The 15381-nt window shown below is 46.0% G+C and overlaps 1 protein-coding gene and 1 long non-coding RNA gene across 2 annotated transcripts; both read right to left on the reverse strand.

The window, feature by feature from the left end:
• Nucleotides 1-585: 585 nt before the first annotated feature.
• MYOCOS (myocilin opposite strand) lies at nucleotides 586-4105 on the reverse strand. Its single transcript, XM_033859261.1, has 2 exons — nucleotides 4011-4105; nucleotides 586-745 (listed from the first exon to the last, which is right to left on the reverse strand). Exons 1-2 carry the CDS (start codon nucleotides 4103-4105, stop codon nucleotides 586-588), a joined length of 255 nt encoding a protein of 84 aa, XP_033715152.1.
• LOC141279335 (uncharacterized) lies at nucleotides 4104-14926 on the reverse strand. The gene is made up of 4 exons (XR_012333391.1): nucleotides 14800-14926; nucleotides 13963-14025; nucleotides 12906-12999; nucleotides 4104-4147 (listed from the first exon to the last, which is right to left on the reverse strand). It is a non-coding gene; the product is annotated as an uncharacterized lncRNA (long non-coding RNA).
• Nucleotides 14927-15381: the final 455 nt, after the last annotated feature.

Genomic DNA, 15381 nt, shown 5'->3' on the forward strand with positions numbered 1-15381 from the left:
TAACTAAGGTCCCTCCTCCCTAACTAAGCTGCTCTGCGCTTGGCTGCTGTTGAAGTTAAGTTTCTTCTGTTAGAGTTTGAAATTCACTTGAAAATCTCCAAGAAACAAACTTTGAAAATTTCGTCCATCAATGTGAAATGCAGCCCAGTCCAAGCCCAGGAGATGCCACAAAAGGCCACAAAACTGTCACGTCCCAGGCTGAGGTTTGAAAACCCAAACCCCTTAGGGTTCTCTGGAGCTCAGATCTTTAAATTGAGATTTTCGCTCATCCAGGTTTAGTAACAAACACTGAGGCCTGATAATTTTTTTTTTTAATTCAAATACAACTGACTACCATAAGTGTTCTACCGTGTGGCATAAATTAAAGACCAAACAGAGACATCAGAGACTTGGCTTGAGAAACCAAAGATTACTCTAAGTGCATAAGTAAGGATAAACAATGCTCAACAGTGGTTGTAGGAGAAGAAAACTAGGAAAGAAAGAACAAAGATTTTCCAAGAGAGTCTTCAAAGCCAACCCCAGTGACTTCACGGAAACTGTTTTTTGGAGTTTTCTGTCAAAGTCTAGTTCAAAATGATTGATGTTTTAGGTGCTTAAGAAGGAAACTTTGGAGTCTTCAGTTGGAGAAGGAGGTGGGGCTGGGGGTACTTCGGAGCCAGCTGCACTAGGAGGACGAGCTTGTCCCAAATCCATATCTGAGGGTATCTCCCCGGCTTCATCACTTTTCTTGGTAAATCTCTCTTCTCTGGGAAGAAAGGCACACTGAATGTCATTTAAAGGTGGGATTTTTAAAAAGAACCCCCAGATCCCAGCACCTAAAGAGCATACAGTATTTTGGAGGACATCTTGACTCACCTACCCACGTTTACAGAGCCATCACCTGGCAAAGATAAGATACACTCTATTTACACTTTGTGTGTCTGCTCTTCTCAGAGACAATTTAACCATCTCCACTGGTCCCATGGAACCAGTGTAGCTGGGGTCCACCCCTACCAGCCAGCTCTCTGTAGTTTCAGTCCAGGGCAGGCTCTCTCTCTCAATGTTTTATTTGCATACCAGCTATTCTCTGGCTAGTTCAGCCTGGGCTCACTTCAGCTCTCCTTTCTGCCTAGTCACCCCCTGCCCCCCTGTCCCCACCTCCAGCCTGCCAGGTTCTCCTTCCCATCTGCTAGAATGCACCAGGCATCTCCATTCTACTCAGGTCTGGGCAAACCCTGCCTTCAAGGGAATAGGACTAGCCAGTTAAGTGATTAGAGATTCAGAATTAACTGTTCGCTGAATGAACACCTACTCTGGTCTAGGGACTTGGAAATTAACTAGAAACTAACTACATTCAGATTCTCAAGGACAGCTCACCCCTGTTAAGTTTTTCAGCTGAGGAAGCTGAGACAGAAGGCGATTTACCCGGGTCATATGGCCAGTAAAATACAGAACTGGAGGGCTTCCCTGGTGGCGCAGTGGTTGAGAGTCTGCCTGCCAATGCAGGGCACATGGGTTCGAGCCCTGGTCTGGGAGGATCCCGCATGCTGCGGAGCGACTAGGCCCGTGAGCCACAGCTACTGAGCCTGCGCGTCTGGAGCCTGTGCTCCGCAGCAGGAGAGACCGCGATAGTGAGAGGCCCGCGCACCGCGATGAAGAGTGGCCCCCGCTTGCCACAGCTGGAGAAAGCCCTCACACAGAAACGAAGACCAACACAGCCATAAATAGATAAATAAATAAAATAAAATAAAAAGGGAGATGGGTCACAAAAAAAAAAAAATACAGAACTGGAATCCAAACTCAGATTTCCTGATCACAAGTTCACTGCTGCATCTCCCAGTGAGAGCTGATGCCTAATGTTGCTGCGGGGATGTGGGGGAATGGGGAGGGGCTAACCGGGAAGGAAGCCAGGAGAGGCCCCAGAACTGTGGGATCTCTTCCTTCCTGAGTGGATTTTAGAACATAGTGACCACAGCACCCTGGAGACAATGCCCACTCCACAGTCTAACCAGTGGTGTCAAATTTGCCACGCAGCCCCATCTGTAAAGGTTTAAAACTCCATACCTATGTTAACTAAGAAATTGTACATAATTTTTAAAATCAATTCACTAATATCTTACATCCCAACAAACTCTAAAGTCAAGAAGCACTGTGAACAAACTGGACAGAGGTTCCTATTTCAAATCAATAATTTTTATTTTGAGCCAACTTGTCAGGTTTCACAAAATCATTATTTTTAAGCTCATACTATACCCACAGAACTCAGACCAAAAGTGTCAGCTCTGCCAATTGTTGTTTACTCATATCTGCATTATTAGAATGACTTCAACCCAGGTTTCTTGGCAGAAATTTGTTAGGCCACTTTTCTCTGTTGAGGGTTGCATTCATTAAGACTAGACACAATAGGGCTTCCCTGGTGGCGCAGTGGTTGAGAGTCCGCCTGCCGATGCAGGGGATATGGGTTCATGCCCCGGTCTGGGAAGATCCCACATGCCGCGGAGCGGCTGGGTCTGTGAGCCATGGCCGCTGAGCCTGCGTGTCCGGAGCCTGTGCTCCGCAACAGGAGAGGCCGCAACAGTGAGAGGCCCGTGTACCGCAAAAAAAAAAAAAAAAAAAAAAAAAAAAAGGACTAGACACAATAACTTATAAGTCCACTTAACTCACACAGACAAATTGCAACATGTTGGCATTTGCTGCGAGTGAGTGAAGCAGTCCAGTGAAGGTGGCCTTCCTCCAGCTTTGCAGCTCCCGTCCTCCCATCTGGAAAGTCTCAATCTACACACAACCTCCTGACACACAGGGAAGGTGCAGCATCCAACCAACATCAATTTCAATAGAGCTCAGTTTTCCTATAAATTGGAGTCCTAATGTTTTCTTTATATACCTTTATATATGAGATGTCTCAGGCACCTGACTTGATCTGGGTATCTCAGACCAGAGAGAGTGCAGAGCATCCCACAGTGGCCATCGTAGGCTTGCCAGATTTAGCAAAGGAAAATACAGGGTGCCCAGTTAAATTGGAATTTCAGATAAACAACTTTTACTGTAAGTATATCACAGATATCACACAGACTTACTTAGGCCAAAAAAACCCCAAATTTAACTAGGCATCCTGTATTTTATCCACTGAGCCTACAATCAGGGGAAGGTGTCAGGCAGTGGACTTGTTTGAGAACTCCAGCATGCAGCTCAGGCAGCTAACTACTCCAAGGCAGGCAAACCCTCTCCTTTGTGCCAGATAAGCTGTCGAGGCCTCCCCTTGCTAAGGGCATGCTAGCACAGTCCTGGGCACCAGGTGCAGAGTCATGAAGGAGAAAAGCAGTCCTTGCAGGGAGCTTACAGCCTAGCTGGGAATGAGGACAAGCTTCGGGGAGTCCATGCTGTTCAAACTTTGCAAAGTCATGCATTTTTACACTGAGAGGGTACATCATAACTTCCAGCTGATTATCAACGTGATCCTCACTCCCCAGTCAAGAGCCACTGACCTGAAGTTCATCCCAGCGCCCTTATCATTGCCTATTGAAGGATCACGTGACAAGGGTCTGTTTCCCACAGTGGGTGACAAAGTGTTTTCTCATCTGTAAAATCTGCCTTGCTAGAGAATGGACTTGAGGATATGGGGAGCGGGAAGGGTAAGCTCTGACAAAGCGAGAGAGAGGGATGGACATATATACACTACCAAACGTAAAATAGATAGCTAGTGGGAAGCAGCCGCATGGCACAGGGAGATCAGCTCGGTGCTTTGTGACCACCTGGAGGGGTGGGGTAGGGAGGGTGGGAGGGAGGGAGACGCAAGAGGGAAGAGATATGGGAACATATGTATAACTGATTCACTTTGTTGTAAAGCAGAAACTAACACACCATTGTAAAGCAATTATACTCCAATAAAGATGTAAAAAAAAAAAACAATCTGCCTTGCTGCAATGGATGAATACATTTACATAAACCAGCATCTGGAGGCATTTTACGGCACTTGGTGAGGATCAGCATTTATGTTCCATCCTAACCCCCACCAGAGACCCCGGAAATACCTCATGGTCATGGTGATTCGGCGCTTGGTCACCTCGGAGGCCAGGTCTCTGTAGGGGAGGTTAATGCTGCTGCCCATGGAGCGTTTCTCTGCCATGGCCTTGCACTCAGAGGATTTATATTCACCGCACCTGCGAATCTAAAAGCACCAGCAAACATGCTTCAGGGGCTGGGACTGCTCTGCCTGGGTCCAACATGGCACGGTTTGCAGAGGACTTTCACTGCCATGTTCTCAGTGGGTCCTCCCTACAGCCCACCCCCCTCCCCCCATTCCCCAGTCCCACCCCTGTCACGAGGCAGACATTTTCTCATTCAAATACCTGCTGTGGGGGAAGAGCAAGGTCCTCCCCACCTTAGATAGAACAGGTATTATTAACCCAATCTCATGCTATGGAAACCAAGGGCAGCGATGGTTTCCCCCAGGGAACAGCTGAGGAAACGGAGGCCCAGAGAGGTGAACAGTTTCTCCCCAGGTTGCACAGCTGGGCCCTGTCGGTGCTGCTTCCCCTCTAACGAGTGCCACTTCCATGGAGCCCTTCTCTCACAGGGCTGTTTGGCATCACTGACACACGCAGAGCCGCCCTCTTCCTGGAGCACTTACCTTCTAAAGAACAGGAAAGGGACATAGGATTGACAAGGCTACTTATTCAGATATGCACCTGGCAGAGATACTGGAGGCTTGATATTGAGAAGAAAAATAACAGCAGTGGGACCTCTTTAGCGTCGGATGTGGGATATCCTTTTACAGTATTCTGTTTGGTAACCACAGTAACTCGCAAGATAAGTTATTATGATCCCCATTGAGCCAATGGGGAAACGGAGCAGCAGAGAAATTAGGTAGCTTCCCCAGGGGGAATAGACCTAGAATCTCAACCTACGTCTGCCTGGCTTCAAAGACTCCAGTACAGAGTCAAGTGACCCTCCAGTTCTGCCTCGGTGCCAAGCCATTTCCAAAGGAGTAAGGGATGAGTCTTCATTCCTGGATACCTGGTCACACTTACGGGGTGACATGGCCGTTCTCAGAACGTGAGTTGCAATGGCCTGAGCTCGCCAGCCTGGTCTGCTGGCTGGAAAGGTTTGTTCTTAGGAGGAAGCCCAAATGACTCACCTTTTGATTCCAGATCAGCTCACGATATGACCCTTTCCACACCTCAGCTCATGGTCTTTGAAGAAATGCCCTCATTCTGTGCAGTCTCTGTTCCCACACGTCAGTTACTCCACCGTCTCAGAGAAGGAAAAGTCTAAAACCACCACTACTGCCGCCAACTGCCTCCCAGCCTTTTTAAATCCTCCTGTAGTCAATCTCTCTCAAGAGCTTGAGTTAATTGATTGATTTTTGCCCTTCAAAGGTAGCAGCTGGGACTTTCCTGGTGGTACAGTGGTTAAGACTCTGAGCTCCCAATGCAGGGGGCCTGGGTTCGATATCTGGTCAGGGAACTAGATCACCCATGCATGCCGCAACTAAGAGTTCACATGCTGGAGCTAAGGAGACCGCGAGCTGCAACTAAGGAGTCCACCTGTTGCAACTAAGACCCAGTGCAACTAAATAAATAAATAAGTTAGCAGCTGACACAGATTTTCCCTGCAGAATTGACCTTGATGAGAAATCTCCAAAGATGTTGCAGCAGGGGAGATGGGTCTTGAGTGCAAAGCAGGGCAAGAGCCTTGGGCGACATGAGCAACGACGAAGCACAGAAAGAGGCTGGAAAGCATGACCTGTTACTACTGACTACATTTAAAAAGCTAATTCATGTACAGCTGTCCTCCCAGCACCATCATAATAATTGATCCCACTCCTTCCTGATGACTCAGCACTTCTGCTGAGGCGGCAGGTGCTTTGACTTTGAAATAAAAGGTATTGACTGATTTCATGACTCTCACTTTTGAGCTGCATGATCTTGGGCAAGTAATTTAACTTCTATAAGCCTCAGTTTTCCTACCCGTAAAAGAGGAGTAATACTCATAGCAGCACTATTCACAATAGCCAAGATATGAAAACAAACTAAATGTCCATCGACAGATGAATGGGTAAAGAAGAAGATGTGGTGTGTATACACACACACACACACACACACACACACACACACACACACACAATGGAATACTACTCAGCCATAGAAAAGAATGAAATAATGCCATTTGCAGCAACATGGATGGACTTAGAGATTATCATACTAAGTCAGTCAGAACGAAAAAGACAAATACCATATGATATCGCTTACATGTGGAATCTAAAATATGACACAAATGAACCTATCTATGAAACAGAAACAGACTCACAGAGAACAAACTTGTGGTTGTCAGTGAAGGGGGAGTGGGGGAGAGATGGAGTGGGAGTTTGGGATTAGCAGATGCAAACCATTATATATAGAATGGATAAAAAACAGGGTCCTACTGTATAGCACAGGGAACTATATTCAATATCCTGTGATAAACTATAATGGAAAAGAATTTTTAAAGAATGTATATATATATATATATAATTGAATCACTGTGCTGTACAGCAGAAATTAACACAACATTGTAAATCAATTATACTTCAATTACAAAAAGTAATAATCTCTACAAGGGCAGTTGTGAGGATTGAGAAAATATTTGCAAAAATCCCTAATTTAACCTTTTTTGGGCTTTTAAAATGTTTAAATTCGTGTTTATATACACATACACACACACATATATATATATACATATATATACATTTAGCCCAGGATGAATATGAATATGTGTGTATACTGCCCTTGATGTAGTAACATGAATGTAAGCCTTTTCCTCACAAACTCAATTATATACTTTTTGAAAGTAGGAGCCCTATTTTTTTTTAAATTTTTTTATTTTTGGCTGTGTTGGGTCTTCATTGCTGCGTGCAGGCTTTCTCTAGTTGTGGTGAGCGGGGGCTACTCTGTTGCGGTGCACAAGCTTCTCATTGGGGTGTCTTGTCTTGTTGCAGAGCACGGGCTCTAGGCACACGGACTCAGCAGTTGTGGCTCGCAGGCTCTAGAGCGCAGGCTCAGTAGCTGTGGTGCATGGGGTTAGTTGTTACGCATCATGTGGATGTTCTCGGACCAGGGCTTGAACCCGTGTCCCCTGAATTGGCAGGCAGATTCTTAACTACTGCACCACCAGGGAAGCCCAGGAGCCCTACTTTTTCCCTCCCTCCTAACCCAGGCTTGGCACAGTGTTGAGTTCCTAGTGGGATCCCAACAATTACTTAAATTAAATCAGAAACTGCAATAGCATTGTGTTCCCATCTGTCTCCTTTAGCCATGTGATTACTAAAGTCTAACATAATCAAATTTCTCTATTGTGTTTGAATATGTCAGAAACAATTATTGGTTTGTTTTGTGTTTGTCTGGTGTTCTTTTGGCCCAATGACTTTGGAGAACGAAGTCTGAGCTCTTAAGTAGGAACCCTTGGGAAGTTTGCTGTCGTCAGATATATCTGAATGATTAACAGCAATACAAACCTGGACAAACCCCTACCTCCTCTGCTAGCCATCCTTTATGATATTCCATACAAATCTAAAACATGTTTCTGAACCCTGACATCCAAACATGAAGTTGACACTTCAGATGTGTAAGAAGAAGCCCTGGTAATAGAGTAGTTTGGTGGTAAGAGAATCGGTATTTCTATCCATTAACTATAATGAAATCACATTAGAAATTAGCTGCTACTTGTGAGATAACATGTGTTAAAGCTGGGGTTCATGAGGGGCAGGACCAGAATAAAGACGCAGACGTAGAGAATGGACTTGAGGACACGGGGAGGGGGCAGGGTGAGCTGGGACTACATGAGAGAGTAGCACTGACATATATACACTACCAAATGTAAAACAGATAGCTAGTGGGAAGCAGCCGCATAACACAGGGAGATCAGCTCGGTGCTTTGTGACCACCTAGAGGGATGGGATAGGGAGGGTGGGAGGGAGACGCAAGAGGGAGGGGATATGGGGATATATGTATGCATATAGCTGATTCACTTTTTAATACAACAGAAACTAACACAACATTGTAAAGTAATTACACTCCAATAAAGATGTTAAAAAAAAAAAAGCTGGGCTTCAAAACATGGTCTACCTGACACCAAAGTTCACATATTTAATGACTGCGGTTTTCCACACACAAAATAGAATAAAATGAAAACATGTATTCTCTAAAAAACAACAGAAAACTATACAACTACCAATATTACTAATTTTACAACAGGGGAACTGAAACTTCTCTCTTAGGCTCTCTCAGCTATGTGGAACAAAGACCAAGGGATAGGGATTGTTGGGAGGATATGCAGGCAAAAGAGGGACAGGAATCCTCCTGGAAGAACAGGATGGGTCACCCTGCTGTGCCTCCCAGGAAGACTTGAACTGCGAAAGCCAAAGTGGAGACACCTCTAGGGACTATATTATCTTGCCATCCCTACAGCTACAAAAATTTATGGCTCTAGCACTCTACCCTGAACGGGATTCAGTTAGTCTCAATCTCTGCAAGATGTATAAGCCGGGTATAATTTTTATAGGCATAGATGCCTAGCTGAGGTAACAGGATAATTAGCACTAACACAGGTGTGTGAGCCCTCAAGTCTACTCTCAGCTCCCTTGACCCCCTCTCTAGTCTGCATTTGCTTGGCTGAGTGCCAGCCTAAGTTACATTCACCTCTCTACCTCTTGACGCTCCAACACACACCTTGATGACTACTCACTTGAAATTCATGACGGCAAACTTCAACTGGGTACTTATCTCAGGCCTAGAAACCTTCTCATCTCTTCCCAAACCTCCAACCCTTCTTCCTAATTCTCATTTTCAGCTGAGGAAAACAGCGACAATCAAGAGAACTTCCAAAAGTACCCACCACCCACCCATCTACCCACCTTCCAGCTTTTGTGCCATATTGTTTGCCTCTTCTCCCGTTACTATCAATGCCTTTTCAGAGACCAGTGCTTGCACTCGGACACCTGACCCCATCCTCTCTCATCCACATCAGGTCTTCACTCCAGTAATCCTCTCCTCTTGAATATCAAATGTCCCCTCTCTACTGGATCTTTCCCATCAGTGTTCAAACATTATTTCTCCCATCTTAAAACTCTGTCTTGAATCCAGTTTTCCCCACCGCAAAACAAGTCAAGAAAAATTTCTTGAAGAAGAGTTGTTTGTATTCATTGTCTCCAATTGCTTTCCTTCCATCCTCTATCAAATCCACGCCAGTGGTGAATTACCAAAACAACGCTCCTCTCACTCAGCCATCAGTAGCGTTTGAAACAGTAGATCACTCCCTTCCCCTTGAAACATTTCCTCATTGGCTTCCAGGACACCACACGTCTCCTGCCCCAACCTCACTGGTTACTCTTTCTTAGTTCCCTTTGCTTGTTTCTTTTCATCTTCCTAAACTCTTAACATTAGAGCATCCAAGGCTCGGTCCTTGAATCTCTTCTCTACTCTCATTTCTCTGTTGATCTCATTTAGTCACATCATTAAATTCCATCTCTAGGATGATGACATCCTGTCTGTCTCTCCAGATCTCTCTCCTGAACCACAGACTGATACATCAACTGTCCACTTGACATCTCCATTTTACTAATAAACACTTAACTCAAAACGCCTAAGAATCAACTCTTGATCAACTCCTTCAAACCTGCTCTACCTGCTGTCTTCCCCATTTCTGTTAATGGCAACCCCATCCATTCAGCTGCTTGAGCCTCAAATCTAGAAGTCATCTTTGTCTTATCTCTCTCCTCTCTCTCAAACTCACATTCAGTCCGTCAACAGATGGATTTTGAGCTCAACTTTTCAAGTTATATCCAGAATCCAGCCACTTCTCACCACCCTCACTGTTACCTGCCCTTGTCCGCAACTCGTCATTATGCTTGGCATGGATAATTGCAAAAGCCTCCTAACTGGCCTGCCTGTTTTCATCCTTGCCCCTCCTTCAACACACAGCCAGAGCAATCCTTTAAAAATATGTCATGTTCCTCCTCTGCTCCAAACCCTCCAATGGCTTTCCATTTTTACTCAGAGTAAAAGCCAAAAACCCTTGCAATGGCCTTCAGAGCTTATTACAATTTGCCTCCTTCCCTCACTCCCAATTTCTCTGACCTCGACAATTGTTACTCCCCCTTTTTCTCACTCTGGCTTCCTCGTGTTCCTGAACACCCGGGGACACTCCCTCTTCAAGCCAGGCTTTGCACTTGCTGTTGCCTCTGCCTGGAACACGCGGCCCCAAATATCTACATACCTTGTTTCCTCTGTTCCTTCAAGTCTTCGTTCAATTTTGCCTGCACAGTGATGCCTTCCTCGTGTACTCCATTTAAAATATAGAAAAAAACATAGGTTTTTGCCTGCTATACTCCCTGCTGTATCTCAACACCTGAAACAACATCCAGCGCATCGTAGCTGATGCTGTGGCACGTCATCCAGATCCTCTTTCTGGCTGAGGCACTCGTTTCCCCAGATGCTAGGAGTGTTGGCGGCTGATGGCTTTCAGGTGAGTCCCTCTCCAGGCATTGCTTTCAGCTGAAGACAGTTGCCTCAGCCCCTCCCCTAGAGACAAATGATAGCCCTCATCCAATGACTGACCAGTGTAGGGGTATGAATGCCCAGACCCATCCTACCTCAGGAGCTGCCTATAGAATCAACCGAGGCCTTTGTTGTAATTATCGATACATGGCAATTCAGCTTCTCTCTCCCATGGCTACTGATGCAGAGGGCACTCCCCCAATGAGCTTCCCGCACATAAATCTACATTTCAGTGTGTTTCCCAGGAAACTCAGTCTAGCACAGCAGGTGCCAGCAGTGGTCTAAGGAAGACGACTCTAAAAAGAGATTTTGGCTGTGGGTTACCAGGCAAAGAGAACCTTATCACTGATGGTATGTGGAGCATTAGCAGTCCCTGGCAAGCTGTAATGGCCAGTGGTTAAAATTTTCATTGATGTGCAAGAAGGAGGGAATATGGGGATATAGGTGCACATATAGCTGATTCACTTTGTTATACAGCAGAAACTAACAACATTGTAAAGCAATTATATTCCAAAAAAGTTTTTTCACTGATGGTGAATTGGGATGGGATTGTGTTGGAAGAGGATGAACTGGAAGGTTTAATATCTCAAGCTTTTCAGAGGCTCAGGGGAAGAACCAATTATAAGGACAATGCCTCTTTCTGACAAAGATGATGAAAGATTGGGGTCATTAATCAGCAGTTGAAGGTGAAGTGAGAAAGTCAGAGGCCTCTTAGGCAACAGCTTAGTTTCTGCAGCCAAAGGACAGAAGACATTGAGGATAAGGCTGAGGACGTAATTATAAAAGTAGCATTCCATGGGCTTCCCTGGTGGCGCAGTGGTTGAGAGTCTGCCTGCCGATGCCAGGGACGTGAGTTCGTGCCCCGGTCCAGGAAGATCCCACATGCCGTGGAGCGGCTGGGCCCGTGAGCCATGGCCACTGAGCCTGCGCGTCCAGAGCCTGTGTTCTGCAACGGGAGAGGCCACGACGGTGAGAGGCCTGCGTACTGCAAAAAAAAAAAAAAAAAAAAGTAGCATTCCAGAGGAGGCTGACTTCTCAGTTCCAGCAGGGCTGGGAAAAAACAGGATCCTGAGACTTGGGATGAAGAAAATCCTCAGAGGGCTTCCCTGATCGCACAGTGGTTGAGAGTCCGCCTGCCGATGCAGAGGACACAGGTTTGAGCCCTGGTCTGGGAAGATCCCACATGGTGCGGAGCAACTAAGCCCGTGCACACCACAACTACGGAGCCTGCGCTCTAGAGCCCGCGAGCCACAACTACTGAGCCCACATGCCGCAACTACTGAAGTCCGAGCATCTAGAGCCTGTGCTCTGTAACAAGAGAAGCCACTGCAATGAGAAGTCCGGGCACCGTAACAAAGAGTAGCCCGCTCTTGCCGCAACTAGAGAAAGCCTGCACGCAGCAACGAAGACCCAACGCAGCCAAAAATAAATAAATAAGTAAATTTATAAGCAAATCCTCAGGGCCTGCCGAGATGGTTTAGTCCTCCCTATTGGAGACTAGCACTCCTCTTGATTAAAGATGCTGCAGAGGCCTCTGTGTTGTAGGGTAACACACACACCCTTCAGGATCTCCATTCTGGCTGCCAGACCAATACCTAGAGTCAAGTCACCACATAGCCTGCCAGGAAACTGCTAAGGGACCAAAGGGACTATAGGAAGAAACAGCTACAGCACTCGGCTAACCTGTACCAGCTGGGCCTGGTATTAATCTACATCTGAGACCAGATCCTGTGACTGCCGGCTCAAGGGGGGTTTAGGAGAGCCCTGTCCTGCGATACATGTTTTAACTCCCCAGCAAGGACCCTGGGAGACAGTGCTCACCGGCTGCTATGATGGCTCTTGGAAGCTGACAGTAAGAGTTGGCCCATGTCAAATGAAGTACAAATTCCAGGATGGATGGTGGAAGGTAACACAAGGCTCAGAGAAATGGGCATTCTAGACTGGATATACTGTGTAGGGCAGAAAACCCAGTTGAGTAGGCTCTGGGGATGCACATGGCGGACATTCCCTTTACCAAAGGAACAAAGAATGTATTGCACAAAAGGGCTCCAGTGTCATTAGGAAGCCCAGGGGTGGCTGTCCTCTGTAGGCAAGGGCTGACAGTGGGAGATGCTATGACTGGAATTGGCCTCACGTATAGCAGCAAGCATAATAGATACTAAAGTAAGAGAGGTCAGGTGGTTAAAGATCAGGAACAGGTGGATAATGTTATCATAACCAGCAGCAAAACCAGAGTGGCAGCTGGGTGGTTTGGCCCCCACACAACTATAGAAGTGGTTCATAGAACACAGCCTTCCCAGGAATGAAGAGTCAGCAAGTATTGCTCAGTTTCTACAATCAGATCAATGCTGGATGATGAGGCCGAGGGCAGCCACCTTAATAACCCACACTCACTAAAAGAGAAATCAGGAATTTCCCCGTTGGTCCAGTGGTTCAGACTCCATCTTCCCAATGCAGGGTGCACGGGTTCGATCCCTGATCATGCATGCTGCACAGAGTGGCCAAAAAAAGAAATTAATTAATTATTTACAAATCAATCAATAAAAGAGAAATCAAGTTCTAGGAGGAGGTCCTTGCAATACCCTGGTGAGAGTATATGATAATGATTCCTCATGGGGATCTAGGGCCATTTACCCAAGTAACCATACACTGGGAATTACCTACACATTTCGAAGATTTTTGGATACAGGATTCAAGTTGACGTTGATATTTAAAGTGCCAACATGGTCCTTCTGTTAGAGTTGGGAACACATGGAGTCCAGGGATAGAGTCCTGGCCCAGGTTTGAATCACAGTGAGTCCACTGGGTCCAGGACCTACCCAGTGGTCCTTTCCACATGCTTTCCATATGCTTTTTATGATTGGAACAGACGTACTTGGAAGTCAGCAGTCCTCTCCCATTGTGCCTGGGCCTGAGGTAGGAGCTGTTGTTGTGGGAAATACTAAGTTGCTAAATGAAAGTCTCTGAAACTGTCTCCTCCCAGTCAATATAGTAAATCAAATATCTTGTGCTGGGTGGTTATCGCCCTGATGGGTACCACCCTTAGAAATCTAAAGGGTGCAGAGATACTGCCTCCCATAATATCCCCATTTAATTCGCTCCTCTGGCCTCTACAATAAACCAGACTGAAGATTACTGCAAACTCAATCCAGCTGTAGCCCTAATTGTCACTGCTGAGTCAAGTAATACATTTGTTAGAGCAGGTCGACGTGGGTCTACCCCATCAGTGAAGTTTTTAGGGATCCAGAGATCTGGGGTCATGCCGTTCCATCACCTCCAAATTAAAGGACAAAATATTGCACCTTACACCTCTCACAAAAGCACAATTGTTGGATTCTGAGGCAGCATATTCCATAATTGGGAGTACTGAGTGACATGAAAGTCTGCCAAACTTGAGCAGGTTCTAGAGCAGGAAAGGCCCCTGCAGGTACAGTGAGGCAAGTGTACTCACTTGCCACTTGGTTGATAACTGACTAGAAGACCCCATCAAAGGTATTGATGACGGGAAAAAGATCTGTGTGGCAAGATACAGTAGGAAAATTACAATGCAAGACCATCTGCAATGGAGTTTTATGTATACAAGGCTCCTGGGAGAAACAGATCACCTGACCTCAGGACGCGAAGTGACCAAATGGCCAGGACTGTTCATCTTGAGCAGCTCTGTTAGGCCCTCAGGGTCGTAAGTTGAGCAGGCCCAGCAGCAATCTATCATAAGCTATATATCTAGAACTGGGCATAAGTAGGGCCCATGCTACAAGCAGGTGGCCCAGACCCCCATATCTTTCATTAATATTGCACAGCACCTCTCCCTCAGATCATCCCTACGTTTGCATGAAGTGTCCCTTATGGTCAGCCTAGAAAGAAGGGGAAAACTCAAGTTTGGTCCCGTCAATGTAATATGTGGATGCAAGCCAAAACTGGATGGCTGCTGTGCCGTACCTCTTGTTAGTCGTGGCCCTAAATGATACGGACAAGGGAAAATTGTCCCAGTAGAGTTTTGGGCAATTCATCTGGCCATTTACTCTGTGTGGAAAGAGAAGGGCCCCAAGCCAAGAATATCTGCAAACTCATAGCAATGGGAGAAGACTTGGCTTGTTGGTCAGGAGCTTGGAAGGAAAAATGCCTGGAAGACCATCCAACCCTTTGGTGACTGGAACTGACCCATTCTGTATATGGGTTTGCCTTCGCTGCCTGCAGGACCTCAACTGGCACCATCAGAGAGCTTACAGAATGTGTGTTCTCCCCTCAAGGGTTCCTACCTCTCTTTGAACAAAGGAGCCCACCTTACCTCAAAGGAGATGTGGCAATGGACACATAACCATAGAGTCCACTGTCCTATTGCATACTGTACCAACTAGAAGCTGCCACCCCGACAGTGCAATGGAATGGCCTTTTGAAGACACAATTGAGGCACCATCTTGGAGATAATACCTGCAAAGAATGCATGGGAGAAATATGCCAACATGAAAATAGCAAAGGAATGAATCAGCAGTTTGCAGATGTAAAGAGAAATATAAAGAGAAAATGTACCAATGGAAACAGTTGAAATGTTCTGATAATTACCCACAATTTCCATATACTAGGTCCACTGCCCACTCTTATCACAGACACCATTGAATTTATTTATTTATTCAGAAAATTCCTCAATATTTATTTTAATTTTTTAAAATTAATTAATTAATTATGTCTGTGTTGGGTCTTTGTTGCTGTGCACGGGCTTCCTCTAGTTGTGGCAAGTGCAGGCTACTCTTCATTGCGATGCACGGGCTTCTCATTGTGGTGGCTTCTCCTGTTGCACAGCACGGGCTCTAGGCACACGGGCTTCAGTAGTTGTGGTGCACGGGCTCAGTAGTTGTGGCTCGCGGGCTCC

The sequence above is a fragment of the Tursiops truncatus genome, chromosome 1 (assembly GCF_011762595.2).
Source record: "Tursiops truncatus isolate mTurTru1 chromosome 1, mTurTru1.mat.Y, whole genome shotgun sequence".
Lineage (NCBI taxonomy): Eukaryota > Metazoa > Chordata > Mammalia > Artiodactyla > Delphinidae > Tursiops > Tursiops truncatus.